Source organism: Cupressus sempervirens, chromosome 6, assembly GCF_028749045.1.
Source record: "Cupressus sempervirens isolate cs-2001-9-10 chromosome 6, ASM2874904v1, whole genome shotgun sequence".
In the NCBI taxonomy this organism is placed as follows: Eukaryota; Viridiplantae; Streptophyta; class Pinopsida; order Cupressales; family Cupressaceae; genus Cupressus; species Cupressus sempervirens.
Genome location: NC_143123.1, coordinates 64932918 through 64949772, shown reverse-complemented (window position 1 = coordinate 64949772; position 16855 = coordinate 64932918). Strand labels below are relative to the sequence as shown.

Below are 16855 nucleotides of genomic sequence, written 5' to 3'. Positions count from 1 at the left end.
TGACTATTTGTATACCCTCAAAAAGGTTTTCCCAACGGGTATTTAAGCACGACATGTAGGTAGTAGTTGGTATGCAATTTGGATTATTTTCTCTGTATTGCGAATTCCTATTGGAGTTCTCTGTTGTTCGCCGTTTCGGAAGTGAAAGACCTTTCTTATTTGGTGTGTCCGGTTTCAGTGGGATTCAACCCTCACCCTATTCCGTCGCCTGTAACACTTCACTCGGATCTGGCAAATCGGAGCACCATCTCTTGGCAAATATTAATTGAAGGTTATTTGTGTTCTAATCTCCATTATTGTTTGGTTCTATTTGATGAATTTGGATCTCTAAGTTTAGATTGCATTCACAGCCAGTGGCCTGATCATTTTTTGTCCCACACCTATCTGTACGGCTCACAAACATTCCTGTGTTGTTCCTCCCCGTACCATACAACCCGCCACCCTTCCGTACAACCAAGTTGGTTAGCAAATTCACTGTACATATTGTCATTTGCTTGTCGTACGACCATCAGGCCTCTCCCGTACGACCATCCAACTGCTACACACTCTCTGCCAACTGTACATCCCTTCCTACCTACTGTATGGTCCACTTACCACAACGTATGACTAGTATGTTGATTTCTCCCCGATCCTACACACTGTACGACATCCACAGCAAACCAATAAGGCACCGTACAACCCATCTAGGCCTTCCTAACGCATGTGGTAGATTATATTCGAGCATTCTTCAATCACACACTCGTGCAAACCTGTTGCTAAGGGCTAGTGGGACATTGGAAGATCACAGTGGTATGAGAGCTGGTGATTCTGCCAGCCTGTTGGGAGAATGGAGAGCTTTGACTCGAATGACACTATGGTTCAATTTCCAGCCGATTGGAGAGCACATTTGTTAGTTGAATGCTTTAGGAATACTTTTTTGTGCCAACTATTGGATGGACAAGTGCAGGATCATAGATACAAGGTGGTTGGTGATATCATTTACCACAAAGACAAAATCTATTTAGTACCCGAATCGAGGATGAAGGAATGGATTCTGGAGGAAGATACTAACACAAATATTGTCAAACCAACACCCAATGATCATCTCAATGAAAATTTGGGTTCTGTCAGTGGCCCTCCAAATGAGAAGATTCCATCAATTGTTGTTCAACTTCTTGGAGATGCTATGGACGATTACTTTCCTCAACAACCACAGTTGGTTGCATATGGAGTTTACCCTTCAGTGTTGCCTAAGTCGTGCATGACTGCAATTTTTCTATGTGAAGTGTTTCCTTATAAAAATAATAGGATCTACATGTGTTGTGAAGTTCCTAAAGAGATTGATGATTTAATGAAGATTATGGATCTGTTTAATGATTGGCTCCCTTGGGATCTTGGTGGTTTTGGGTATAGCAATGTTTATATCAGAATGGCGCAGCAGAGCTTGAATGGCAGTCTACTTATCTCAATTGAATCCAATTATGCATATGTGATCTTGAAGAAGCATGGAGTTTTGAGCAATCCGCATTTGTGCATGGTTTGCGATCCTAGAGTTTGCGTACTTCTTGAGGACAATGTAACAACCAATTTTCCTAGGTCTAATTTAACAACCAATATATCCAAGAATTACAGATATTACTTCATTTTCATTAGAAGATAGTTAAATCAGTTTCGTTCATATGAAAGAGATTGACGATTAAAATCAGTGAAACAAAATTTCTTAACTAAGAACTTAAAACACCATCAGTGAATTACTATAGAAAATAAAATCCACATACCATGGAATTTGAACCAAGAAGTCATTGCAGGGATGTTTTTGCAACCACCTAGGTTAGTCCACAAATACCACTATAACAATATCAAATAACAACTACCATCCAATACCACTGTATCAAAATCAAATGATGATTACCTTTAAACACCACTATGTTAGTTAGGGCATCACATACCACTATATCAACTAGGGCATCGATTACCATTGGATCATTTAGGGCTTTAAATACCACTGTATCACTTAGGGCTTCAATTACCATAGGATCATTTAGGGCATCAAATACCACTGTATCAATTAGGGCTTCAGATACCACTGAATCAATTAGGGCTTTAGATACCACTGTATCATTTAGGGCTCCAGATACTACTAAATCAATTAGGGCTTCAGATACCACTGTATCATTCCTTTCCTTCCAATTGCTTAACTGTAGCAATAACATAAGATTTGAGGATATGCTCATATATATTATTCATATAAATGAAAGTTTGATATAATATTCCATCAGATAAATCTTTTTCTCGCATCTAAATATAAAATAACTGTAACGATGATAAAACTTGATTAATCTTACCTTAGTCTTGCATATATATCATAAAAGTAAAAATACCTATTTCCGGTAACCAATTGAGGAGAGGTGAAATATTGGCAGGGGCTTAACTGCCCAACCTCGGACTTTAACTTAAACCCCACATAATCTCTAACGAGAAAGGCTCTCTCTACCCGGAATTGGACTTGGAACATTTGTCATCTACTAAGCATCCTAGTATCTAACCACACCACTAGACTTGACAATATGAGTTACAATAACAGGATCATGCATGAGCTATTAAATGATATTATTCTAGATTTAATGTATCATATCTGACTTTTATTTTCTAAGTCATTGTAGACTCCATCTCACCTCTTCACCCTTTTCCATGGCTATACAACCGATGAATCCTAGGTGTTCGGATCTCAAAGCAGTCAACTCTATCTGTTGATTCCCATCAAATTCATGAATAACATATATGTTTTAGCTTATCACAATTTGTGATTTGAAAAAGATACTTAAAGATTGCAGAATTTATTGTTTAATTAATTAATTTAATCATATTTGATTTCTCTTTTGTGTTCTTATAGATTCATTCCACCTCTTTGCCATTTCATGGCTATCAGCCGGTGAATCCCAGGTGCATTGGATGAGCATATATCTCTTATTATACATTTATTATGGTTTAAAACAATATAATTCTTGTTGTTGATATCCATACTATTTGTGATGGTTCATATATCATTTTGAGACCCCTAAAGTTACCAATGACTTCGTTATTGATGGTCTGAGATACAATGAATAAAAATATATACAAAGAAAAACAAATATGGAAGGTTCTATGTGATTTGAAGGTGACCAAGAATAGTGCTACACATGTTAATCTCTGTCCTAATACTGATTTACCATGCCAAGCCGGCTGCAGTATGTCTTACATTTAGGAAAAAGGAAGTAAATAAAACGTTTGAAGCATTTCATAACTTGGTTTATTGAAGACTTGACTTGAATTCGACACCCTTACGTCTTCTAGCTGGAACTCTTGCACGACTTAGTAGAAACACACAAATTTGATCAAGCTGGATATGGCAATTGCAAGGTCAACTGACTTCATGTGAACCTCAACGGCTATATTTTAAATTAGGTCAAAAATTGGGATGTAATAGACAAGCAATCTTTGGTTGGCGAGGATTTGTAATGTCCCCAATTTTTAATGTAATAATTAAATTAAATTAAATTAATTAATTAACTGGTCCCAAATTTTATTTTATTTTTATCGGTAAGAGGCCAAAGCCAAGATTAATTATTATGTATTATTATTAATCATTAAATAAGCACTAGTAGATTCAAACCCAAGACTTCTTCAATAAGAGGCTCACAATTTACCGTTGTGTTGTAGGCTCTTGCTTAATTGGTCCTAGAATTTAAATAATATAACAAAAGGACTTTTAATTAGTTACTTTAATTAATTAATATGGGGCCCAAGTTAATAATATTTGTATTTGTGGTTCCAATTGATTTAATATATCTCAGACCCTTTTTTATTTAATTGTTTCTGTTGGTAGGTGTGGTCGTAAGATATCTTTGTACACCCTCGGAAAGGTTTTCCCGGTGAGTATTTAAGCATGACATGTAGGTAGTAGTTGGTATGCAATTTGGATTATTTTCTTTGTACTGTGAATTCCTGTTGGAGTTCTTTGTTGTTTGCCATTTCGGAAATGAAAGAGCTTCACTATTTGGTTTGGTCCGGTTTCAGTGGGATTCAACTCTCACCCTATTTCGTTGCTTGTAACACTTTGCTTGGATTTGGAAAATCGAGGCACCATCTCTTGGCAAATATTAATTGAAGGTTATTTGTGTTCTAATCTCCATTATTGTTAGGTTCTATCTGATGAATTTGGATCTCTAAGTTTAGATTGCATTGACAACCAGTGGCTTGATCATTTTCCGCTCATACACCTATTCGTACGGTTCACAAACATTCTTGTGTTGTTCCTCCCCTTACCCTACAACTCGCTACCCCTTTGTACGACCAAGTTAGTAAGCAAATTCATCGTATAGATTGTCATTTGTCTGCCGTACGGCCATCAAGCCTCTCCCGTATGACCATCCAACTGCTACACACTCTCTGCCAGTCGTACATCCCTTCTACCTACCATACAGTCCACTTACCACCACGTACGGCCAATCTAGTCATTCCTCCCACATTAGATTGCATTGACAACCAGTGGCTTGATCATTTTCCGCTCATACACCTATTCGTACGGCTCACAAACTTTCTTGTGTTGTTCCTCCCCTTACCGTACGACTCACTGCCCGTTTGTACGACCAAGTTAGTAAGCAAATTCATCATACAGATTGTCATTTGTCTGCTGTACGGCCATCAAGCCTCTCCTGTACGATCATCCAACTGCTACACACTCTCTGCCAGTCGTACATCCCTTCTGCCTACCATACAGTCCATTTACCACCACATATGGCTAATCTAGTCATTCCTCCCACATCCTACACACTGTACAACCTCGTCAACAAACCAGTAAGGCACCATATGACCCATCTAGGCCTTCCTGACGCATGTGGTATTCGAGCATTCTTTAGTCACACACTCACACAATCCTGTTACTAAGGGCTAGTGGGACATTGGAACTTTACAGTTGAGGAGTATCTTAGGTTTGGAGCAATCTTGCATCAACAAAAATATTATTTTTCTAGCTTGGGCTAGTTTGCCGGTCTGGGAGATCAACCCATCAACTCTATCGTCGAGCTAGCAATAACGATGATTAGATTATATTCAATACCTATCTTGGATCATGTTCCTAGGTTTGCAACCATTTTGGAATTATGTTTCTTAAGTGATGAATTTTTCTCTCTTGGGTAGCATGTTCTTATTTGCCCTTGAACCTTTTCGTGGGATTTTGATCTACAATGGAGATATATAGCTTGCGACCTTGGTGGCGTTTCTAGCTATGTTCTTTGATCCACAGGTTCTCAAATGGTTTATTCCGTGAGTTACGTATGATTTAGGACTGTACCTATTTGTTATATGTTTCTATTAGATTTAAATCTCTTTATTTTTGTTTCTCTCTTCTATAGATTTACTTATATTTCTAATGGTCACTCTTCTTTTGCTTCTATTTTCTCTTTGTTCAATATGGAAACTTTCTCTTTCTCTTCAAAAGCTTTCTATTTTTCTCTTTGTTCTATAAGATCATTCTTGTGTATACTTGTATATATAGATGATTTATGATCTTTGTTTAATTACATCTTCATTATTTTACCATAATATGGTATTAGAATTTACAAAAATAGGTTTTAAATTTTTTTAATTTTTTCACGAAATTTTAGACTCAAGATTTTCAACATCCTTTGCCTGGGTGTGTTCAAAAATTTGTTTGAAGTGATATTTTTTTCTAAAGTTTGTCTAGGATTTCTGTATGTATTTTTTTCTCTGGGCAAATTTTCTCTTGCAACTCTTTGCATCATCTAAAAATAGGTTTTGAAAATCTTTAATTTCTTCATGAAATTTTGGACTCTAAGATTTTCAACATCCTTTGCCTGGGTGTGTTCAAAAATGTGTTTGCAGGGATATTTTTTTCTAAAGTTTTTCTAGGGTTTCTGTATGTATTTTTTTCTTTGGGGCGAATTTGCTCTTGCAACTCTTTGCATCATCTACGTTTCGCTTGTGTACAAAACCAACTTCCTCTGAAAAGCGATTGGCTTTTTGGCACTTTTAAGCCTGCGTTTTACGTTTTTTTGTGAGCCTATTTTACCTGCAATTTTGCAGCCTTCTTTTTGGGCATTCTTGACCTGTATTTTTTTGCAAATATTCTGCACAGGGTGGTGTATAAGATGTTTCAAACCCTTTGTTTCTCATTTTTGTTCAACAGTGTTTGTTTTTCCACCATTTTTACAGTCAAACCTGCAATTTTTTGGTTTCTTCAAAAATGGCTATGGTTTCTTTTAAAACTCTCCTTTTTTGTGTTGGTTTTAAATTTATTTGGAGATTGTTGGTGGGTTTTGACAGACCTCAGTTGGGTTGGTCTCAATTTTTTTGGGTGCATCATTTTTCATGCATCAATTTTTTGGGCTAGCAAATTCAGTATCTAAGTTTAGATTCTTTTTGGATTTTTCGAGCTCTCTTCTGGGTGTCCTTTCATTTTTTGGGTCTTAATTGAATTTGCTTCGAAGTTCGTGTCTTTTTTAGATACCCACATTTCTTTGCATCAAAAATGTGTCATGACATCTCTCACTTATCTTGTCTAAGAAGGCAGTCAACGATTCCACTGACATAACTATAACACATGGAAGCATGGAATGATGCCGATCTTTGAGTACCATTGGCCAATATTGCAGAACACAAGCGGATTCCACTGCAACTTTTTGTTTTGAAGATTGGTTGACCATTAAGGGATGGTATTAGAGTTAATTCTCTTTATTTTTGTTACTTCTATTTCTAAAGGTCATTCTTCTTCTATTTCCATATTCTCTCTCTTTGTTCATTATAGCAACATTCTTGTGTATACTTGTGTATATAGATCATTTATGATCTCTATTTAATAATACATTCATTATTTTTCTACAATAGCTTCTTATTCTTGGGAAATGTAATTTATCTCAAGGCTGACTTGTGTGTTGCCAAGAGTAAAGATTGTAATCAAGCTTTCGACATGTGTGTTGCCAATTGATTGTATTTTAGTTTTGTGTTGAATAATAGTGGATTCGGCATTGTTCTCTCTATTCCTTGTTTTCATTGTGTGAGTTTTTTGTTGCACGCTTGCACTAGTCTCATTGAGGTCCCTCTATTTGTGGCTAGATGAGGTGATATTTGAGCATGGTTTGTCTTCCTGAGGATTGAGCCGTTGAAGGAAAAGTTACAGAATGCTAGTTGATTTGTTGTGGGGTGGCAGAATTGAGATCTGTCCTACTACTAGAGAGGGTAGCAAAATGGCTTGTGGAATACCTACTAAGGATTTGAGCGATGAAGAAATTGAGAAAGTAGTTGCATGAGATGTTGAACTCATACTTGAACAAGGGGATGAAAGAGTCCTAAGATCCCTTATTCGAGTTAATGCAAGACCACAGTTCAATTTGCTTGATTATGATAGTAAGCTAGATTCAGGTGAATCGCTTGATTCAATTATTGAGATGGAGAAGGATTTCGAGTATGAAAGTATAAATGCATGTACGAATGTGAAAATTGCTAACATGAAGTTGAAAGGACATTCTCCATTATGGTAGGAACATTTGCAAACAAATAAACGAAGGAGAGGAAGGAATAATATGAAGTCGTAAGACAAATTTGTGAACAAATTGGAAGTTAATTTCTTGACTAGCAATTATCAAGTTAGTTTGTTGAAGAAAATGAATCTTAAAGCAAAAGGAATCTATTGTAAAGAAGTATATTGAATCAACACATACAGCTAATGAGGTTGAAATATACCTAAATTGTTTGAGGACATCTATCTAGGATAAGCTTAGCTTGGTTAAGATGGAAACCATTGAGGAATCTTATCAATTTGTTGTAAAGGCCAAGGAGAAATTGAACAATAGGTAGGAACATAGACAAAGTGGAATAGGTAGTGAATTCCAACAATGTAGGACATTTACCAAAGGAGGAAGATCTTATTCAGATCCGAGCAAAGGCGAATCAGAATAGAAAGAAGAAAGTTAAGAGTAAGGAAAAAGAGGTTACCCTTGAAATAATAATTATAGATAGAGATAAACATAAACATAAAGATAAATCTATTAATGTCTTACAAGTGACCACAAAATGGGTTGACGGGACTGAGGGAGCAACATAAAATAACTAACCGGCGCTCCAAACAATGACCAGAAACAAGAGAGAAAAGGGAGGGCATCCAAAGAGTTCAACAAGTCAAGGGTGGAATGGGTGAGGAGGCAGCCCAACCACGCTAGGCAAGCCTAAGTGACCGATGATACAGAGCAAAAACCCTTGAGTGAAGGGGTAGTCTGTAAAAGTGTTAATGAAACAATGTCAATGCCAATGGTACTATTGACTCGATTTTTCTAGGTGTCTTCTACCTCAAGAGGTGGTAAAGCTAGAATTGGATCTCTGTGAATATGATCTTTTGGGTCTTAGATATATCTAAGTGCCTTTTTGTGCTGTAAATTGTCTTGAAGGAAGCATTTAGCTGATTTCATTAAAGTCACTAAGGGTGCTGGAAGGTGTGGTCCTATTGCCGAGTAACCTCCTCGAGGTAAAGGACTCCACAACACTGGTCCGTGGACCTCAAGAACAATTAGATGGAGCGACACTATTTGAAGAGACAATATAACCCGCCTCTAATCTCATAATAAATAGGGCAATAGAAGATAAAGTGCTCCATGAATTCAAACTCCCTAAGAGTGCACAATTGACAAATCATGTCTCTATCCAATAAATGGCTAGTCTCAACTCGAAGATGGTGCGAACCAACTCAAAAAGATCCAGGAGGAATCCTAAGAAAGTGCTGCAAGTGTTGGGAAGTGTAAGAGGAGGGAACAGTGATGCCATCTTAAATCTCTAAGAAGTGCTTAGCATGGACTGCCATCGATGTTCCCTATGGGGGTTGATAACCACGTAGTGTGAATGTATTGTTTGTACATCTCTAACACATCTATTCAAATCTTGCATAGTGGGAGAAGATGTCGAGGGGCATCTAAAGAGTACTGGAATGGGGGAAGATGGTTAATCTAAATCCTAATAGAACTTAGGAGGAAGGCCACCCTGGTAAACCAACCACAAGACCGGCTGGAAGGAAGAGCAAAAAGCGATTTCAACGAAGAGTAGGCGAGGTAGAGTTGTCTCTGTCAAACCTCCCAACAATCAGCAAAGCCATGAAAACGGTGGAGATTCCAACCCAAGTCGAAAGTGGTCTCAAGAATAAGGAGTGGGCCCCAAACTCAACAAGAACAATATTGGGAGGAGTGGACCATCTACATTGGATTAATTGTTGAAGGGGAAGGATCTGAACCCACTCAACTGAGGATTGGTCGACCTCTAAAAGAGGATCGTCCAACTCACAAACCCATAGAGAACTGTGGGGTGCACAAGAGTGTCACTAAGTGACATCTTGGATAGGATGTCCTAGAAGTGATGCATAAAGCACTATCTATGAAGAAAAGCAAGGGAACCAAGCCCTTTACACATACGCAACTTAATAGTAGGTTCCATTTTGAAGTGGGAGCCAAAGAACATAACCCCTAAGTAGGTATAGGATGACACTATCTTGATGTCGGAATTGTCAAAAGTGAAGATGGGAAATCTCAACCCAATTAAAGACAATTACCTTGGTCTTACCCAATTTCACAAATAACCATCTGATATCACAAAAGGAGTCTAAGCTGTCCAACTATTTGTGTAAACCCTTAGAGGAGCAAGTAAGAACTACATCATATGTGAAGAGCAATATATGAATCAATACATGGTGAAGAAGGCATCCATCGCCAATAGGAAGGTGATCACAAAGAAAGTCCTTGAGTTGATCAATATAAATCGGAAAGAAAGTAGGAGAGAGCAAACATCCTTGCTTCACTCGAATGGTGTTGCTCATGAATCTAGTGAAGCAAGTGGGAGCCTTGATGCAACCAAGAACCAACCCATAAAGTCTTATGATGGTGGTGATAAGCATCTCAAAAGTGTCGATGTCTCGAAGTCTCTGGAAGAGAGCACCCAACAGGGGACCATATTGGAGGCTTTGAGGAAATCAACATAGTAGTAGTTGACCTCTGAGGATTCTGAGTGAGCCTTCTCAGTGATATTGCAAAGAGTGAAAATATGGTTTATAGTCTAATTATCCTATGTGAACGTTGCCTGATCCTTGGGGTTGGCTTGTTACAGATCAAGTTCTTTAGAAAGAATGATATCGAGGGTCGTAGAAAATAACTTTGGGAAGGTGTGGCTTATCATTATAGTTCTGTAGTTTCTAGGATTAGAGGTAGCGTTCATCTTGGGGATCAGATGGATAAAATGGATGACAAAGGAAGGAGCTCTGAGCAATCCACACATTTGAAGAGCTTTGAAAAGGTAGGAGTTCATTCAGGGAATTGGTTTTAAATGTGGAGAAGAAGGTCCTCGAGCATTTGAGTGCACACCAGGTAATTCAAAAAAAAGAACCTATAGCAGTAGCAAGAATGCACTTATGGAACAAGAGTCACTTGGATCTATGAATAATCTAGAAGATGGAGAAGCCTTGATGGTTAGAAAAGCATTGTGTAATGAGTAATCTAAACAAGAATTGGTGTTGAGGAAAAGTTTGTTCATGAATTGATTACCAAGTTGTAGTTACCAAGGATGAAACATATGAAGTCACACATCAGATTGCAGGGATAAAGGATATTCATGAGGTATTGTTAAGTGAGCAATGCTTAGTAAAATTTAACATTGGACCTTATCATCATAACAAATAGATTTTCATAACAAAATGAAGAAGAACTAATATCTGGTTTCACATAGAAAAGAAAGAGTTTTCTTCAACCAGCTTTCGAAATAAAACATCTTAAATCCTTTTCATGAGACATTAACTAATTTAACTACTAACGATTAATTGAGATAATAATTCAACTAAAATAACTCAAATAATGATTAACTGAAGTAACTGAAATAACAATTAACTGAAGTAACTGAAATAACAATTAACTGAAGTAATTGAAATAATGATTAGCTGAAGTAACGATTTCCTATCTTCCCTAGCATATAGTAAAGTAAATACATAATCAATTACAAGAGGAAAATAATTTCATATCAGGAATGGAAAGAAGAAACATACAAGAAGTAACTGGAGAGTCTTTAACTAGTTGTGCAAGCCTCCGCTTTCTGTAAGAGGAGAAGCATTGAGTTAGGCTAAACCTCCTAGCCTTGGACCATATCCATCCCCACACAATCTTTTGAAAAGAAAGGTCCTCCCTAGAAACTGAAATAACAATTAACTAAAGTAATTGAAATGACGATTAACTAAAGTGACTGAAATAACAATTAACTGAAGTAATTGAAATAATGATTAACTGAAGTAATGATTTCCTATCTTCCCTAGCATATAGTAAAGTAAATACATAATCAGTTACAAAAGGAAAATAATTTCATATCAGGAATGGAAAGAAGAAACATACAAGAAGTAACTGGAGGGTCTTTAACTAGTTGTGCAAGCCTCGGCTTTCTATAAGAGGAGAAGCATTGACTTAGGCTAAACCTCCCAACCTCTGACCATATCCATCCCTATACAATCTTTTGAAAAGAAAGGTCCTCCCTACTTCGGGATTGGGCTTGGGGTACTACTAGTCCAACCACCTGAGCGTTTCTAGTGTTTAGAATGTCCGCACAGTTATGGACGGACATGTTTGAATAACTGGCACTACTGACATCAAGTGATCTTATGAAGGCAATCACGCCCTTTAACGACCTTGGCCAAGGTTTTTGGATCAGTTTTATCGCCCGATCACCACCGCTCTACTTGACAATAGGAGAACAATAAATATGAACGTGCATGAGCTATTAAATGATTTTCCTTCTAAAATAATATATAATTGTTATGTCATTTTTGGTTTTGTTTTCATGTTAGTGCAGATTTCTGTAGCACCTCTTCACCTCTTGCCTGGCCATACAGCCAGGTGAGTCCTAGGTATTTAAATCTCAGAGTAACCCAACTCATTTTGCCAATCCTCAACTAATGTATGAATATTACATGTTTCAGTATATCACAACTTTTATGGCTTGAGAAAATAATCTTAAGACTTGCAAAAGTACAATTCGATTTTGACTTACAATAGTAAATAAAGATGTTTGGACTTATCATGACAATTGGTCTTGACTCAATATAGAAAGATCAGTTTCTTTGATAATACAGTACATATTTCTCATGGACGTACTTCCTTCTGCTTTAATTTCGAATGTAGGAACAAAAGAAAGAAGATGCATCACTTGAAAAGGAAATGACCACCTAACTTGGTTTGACTTAATGGAAAACGTGAGCCTTGGCTTGATGTTTAACAGCCGGTTCCCTCATGGAAGGAATCCGTATGCAATATTCAGAATATATGATTCCCAACCTTTAGCAAGGGGGTAGAACAAAAAGTTAAAATGTGAAAAAAATATGCAGAGCTAAATCGTGTGAAGACAATATATTTCCCTGTCCACCTTCTCTCAGCTTCCAAATATATGTAGAGGCATTCAATCATCTCCAAGGCTTCGAAGAAGCCATAACTCTTAAAGAAATGATTTGCCTTTTTGAATGCCGATATAATATGCCAAGTGTACATTTTGGTTTCTAGTAAAGAATTAAACAAATATGGAAAAGAATTTGAAGGTTATAAATCAAAGATAATTTATAATATATTTATCTACTTGCATGTAGATGTATTTATAAGATGGCATCATATTATATGTTTTATCCAAGGTTGTATCTTTTATTATGTATATCTAAATACATGCTTTATTTGGAACATTATTTTATCTTCTTGTACATATATTTAAATGTACATATTAGATAGAATCTTGTATAAAAATAATATTATGGTGTCACCATTATTTCTATATCTATGTGCACATACATAAATATGTGTTACAATGAAATGATAGAAATGTTAACCATAAGCCGTTAAAGGTATGTACTTTAATTAAGTTAAAATCATTAATGTTTTTAATGTTTATCTAATAGCTCATTTGTGTCCAAATGATTGTACCCTACTATACAAGTCGCTAGGTCCTTACCAAGATAGTTAGAGGTCATACTCGTTGATTAGATAAATGGACTAAGATAGTACACCATTTTGTTGATCCCATTTAGCAATGCTTCTCCCCTTTGTCTTCTCTTGCAATCACCCATGCAACATTTTCCACAATAATAGCAAGTTCCATGATAAATCCATAATAACATTTAATGTAGATATTAGCAAGGAATTTAATTATTAACCATAATTCCAAAACCAAGCAACTGTTACCTACTATCATCATCATATGATAAATAATGGATAACGACCATCATCATTAAACAGTTAGACAAATAATTGACAACAAACATTTTCATAGAATACAATAGTTATATTTAACTACCCTTTTCACATGATTATAAAAGAAAATCTATTCAATTCAACGACTATAATAAATTTAAATTAGGTCAAAAATTGGGATGTAACAATCATGATGAAGTTTGTTGTGATATTTTTGTTGATAGATTGTTGTCATATTTTGTTGGGTAGACCTTGGCAATATTTTAGAAAAGCAATGCATGATTGTAGATTGGATAGGTATACTAGAGTAGTAAATGAGATGAAGCTAGTATTGTTACCTTTTGTAGGAGATCTTAAGTTGCAGGAAAGTGTTGCAAAGTCATCACTAATAGTGGGCATTCAGACAACCTAGCATTAGAGGAATTGATTACCAAGTTGCAGTTAACAAGGATGAAACATTCGGAGCCATATTAGATTGCATGGATAAAGGATGATTGTAAGTTATTGGCAAGTTCACAATTTGTAGTAAAATTGAACATTGAATCTTATTGTGGTGAAGTTTGTTGTGATATTATGCTGATTGATTGTTGTCATAGCTTGTTGGGTAGACCTTGGCAATATGATAGAAAAGCAACGCATGATGGTAGACTGAATAGGTATACTAGAGTAGTAAATAGGATGAAGTAGGTATTGTTACCTTTGCTAGGAGATCCTAAGAATACAAAGCATACCATGAGAAGGGTTGCTTAGTTAAAGGAATGGAATCCTTTGATGGTATGAAATGAGAGTATGTGTTATGCTTTAATTCTGTAGAAACCTGATTTGGGAATAATGGATGAACGACCTAGGAGATAAGAGTTGTTGACATAATTCAAAGACGCCATTTCAGATAATGTACCTAAAGGGTTGTCCCCTGTTGGGAGTATCAGTCATTGTATGGATCTAGTTTTGAGAGAAAATTTACCAAACAAAACACCACACTGGATGACACCTATAGAGAATGAGAAATCGACTAGGCAAGTGCAAGAGTTGTTGAGGAAAGCTCTTGCTAGAGAAAGTTTGAGTGCTTGTGTAGTACCTACAGTATTGGAACCTAAGCAGAGCGGAGAGTAGAGAATGTCTACTGATTAAAGAGCTATCAAGAAGATAATAGTAAGGTATAGACTTCCTTTTCCTCGGATGGATGACATAATAGTTTGTTTGAGTGGGGCAAAGTATGTAATATCCTACTTTGATATTCTTTTTCCAAGTTTTCTTAATTAAATTCCAGAAATTCAGACATAAGTTCTCTTGTATGTTGAGTTTTCATCAGCTGTTGCATAGTAAACAAAAAAATATTGATTACAGCTGGTTATATTAGAAAACTTGGCTGATAATTTTAATTTATGTAATTTATTTACTGAAACATTGCATTAATCTTGAACAAGTATACTATTTGACAAAACAACTCATAGAAGGCAAAATAATTTTTGTACACAGAGAGTAATCTATTACATAAACCTACTGATATGTTGAATAATCTTGTCACCTTCTATCATTCTTAGCCTGAACAATTTATGCTTTTTAAGTTTGAACCCATTTCTGTACTCAATGCTTTTGATTCAATTGTAATATTCAAATCATCCCACACTTTGTTTGAGGTCTTTGATAAGTTAAGTGGTTGAGTTATGGATTTAAAAGTCGAAAACCAATCAGAACTTTTTCTCTTCTATCCTCCGTAGTCCACTTTGTGCTTCCATCAGCATTGTTTAGCCTTGTTGTTGTTCTGCATACCACATCCTGTAGACCCTTGTCAATAATGATCAACTGTAATTTGATTTGCCACGTGTAGAATTTTGAACCTTCAAAATTTTCTATAAATGTGACATTTTTCTCCATACAGAAAATACCTAACCCCTCTTATTCTAAACAAACTCAAAGTGTCAGTTTTCACCTATATGCGCCTTAACCCATATATAAATTATTCAATCTTATAATTATTTTTTCACTTTTAAAGCATGCACATGATCTCTACAGTAACTAATAATATAATTTGAAAATTAATAATAACTAGAAATAAAAATATGAACTTTTAGCTCAGTTCAACTATTTTGCCCCAACCCTCATGCTTCCATACAAAAATGAAAGCCTTTGATGAAGATACGAGACTGTATACTACAAGCATCCATATTCTGTTTTCAGATTGTTAATTTTCTTTTTCTTTTTCAGTAGTTGCCTCGTATGAATGCATGCTTTGCACCAAAGATTGGGTGTTGGTAGTGTAGTGTCTTCTCCTGTAGAGCACAAAATTTAAAAAATGATCTCTCTTTTAGACACTCTGCCTAGCCCACAAGTGATTCACACATGCACCAGTAGTTGTAAACAGTAATGAGAAAAGAGTTCCAGAGAAATGTATATTTAAATCATAATGTCTATCTGCTTGAACCTTTGACAAACAAAAATTTGTTCTTTTGCAATTTCTATGATCATCTCAATTTTAATCACCAACACAATTAAGAGGAGAAGAGAATTCTGAACATGATGCCATATTCCTAACAGGCCCAACAAGAATTATTTTAATTTTATACATCCTATGATGCCATATTCCTAACACATCATATTTGCATAGCACAATTTTCCATCTACGCATAGCATTTATTCAGTTATGAAAGTGTGACTGCTTGGATTCCCATGGTTCAGTAAGAAAGGAGAGGAGAAGTCCATGACTTGTAAACATATGCATGTGTTATTTATTTGACAGTTTTACTGTTCAGTCAACTGTGGAATCGATGAATCATTTAAAGACATAGGAAAACTTATGAATGTGCTTTGGTTGATTTAGAGTAGCCAAATAATCTTTCTTCACTGTGAATAGAACAAGAGCTCATATAAATTTAGATGATAACAGGAGTATGAAATCTATCTCAATGTTTAAACTGGCAAGAAAGTAATGCATTTAGGAAGCATCATAATATTTATATCAGATTCATTATGTTAATCAGGCCTCTGACATTGCATTTAGGTTGAGACTGTATTCCATGAATTTGGGCATGCTCTACAACATATGCTTACGAGGCAAGATGAAGGGTTAGTAGCAGGCACTCGAGGTGTAGAGTGGGATGCAATTGAGCTTCCATCACAGTTCATGGAGAATTGGTGCTATCACAGGTAATCGGTCTTTAACTGTTACTTTAGTTAGAGTGGGTGAGTATATTATCCCCCATAGGTTCTTGGATGTCTACTTATGGAGTACAGTATCTCTGTTGCTCATATGTTTGTGGATTTTATATTTTTTCTTTTCATATCTCTGGCAGTTGAACTTAGAAGTCAAAAATTTGGTTCTTTTTTGTCATCAGGCTGGCTGTTTGTTATGACTTTTGAGTTTTCAATGAGGTCATGTGAAAAAAATCTTAATAGCAGTTGAAAATTAAAATCATCAACGCAAAGTGAAATTCTTCAGTGACTTGCAATGTTTGTGAGTTTCTTGAATTTTTGTTATGACTTTTGAGTTTTCAATGATTTTTCTTCTAGGTAAACTCTAAACTGAAAGGAATTTTTTTTAATCTGGTTTTTACTTGAAGTGATCAGTCATATGATGGAGGTTATCTAAATGTAAGCTAAAATTTGAATCATTAGATAAAATTTAAGTTGTG

General features: G+C 35.8%; 1 protein-coding gene across 2 annotated transcripts in view; it reads left to right on the top strand.

Moving 5' to 3' along the window:
- LOC149551146 (putative cytosolic oligopeptidase A) overlaps positions 1–16855 on the top strand; it is a 251797-nt gene that overhangs the window by 135873 nt on the left and 99069 nt on the right. For both annotated transcript variants that reach the window (XR_016352686.1, XM_089786726.1), the window contains exon 11: positions 16225–16370. Coding sequence is in view for 1 of the 2 variants with exons in the window: in XM_089786726.1 (XP_089642852.1) it covers positions 16225–16370 (146 nt within the window). In the remaining variant the exon portion in view is untranslated. The remainder of the gene's footprint in view (positions 1–16224; positions 16371–16855) is intronic.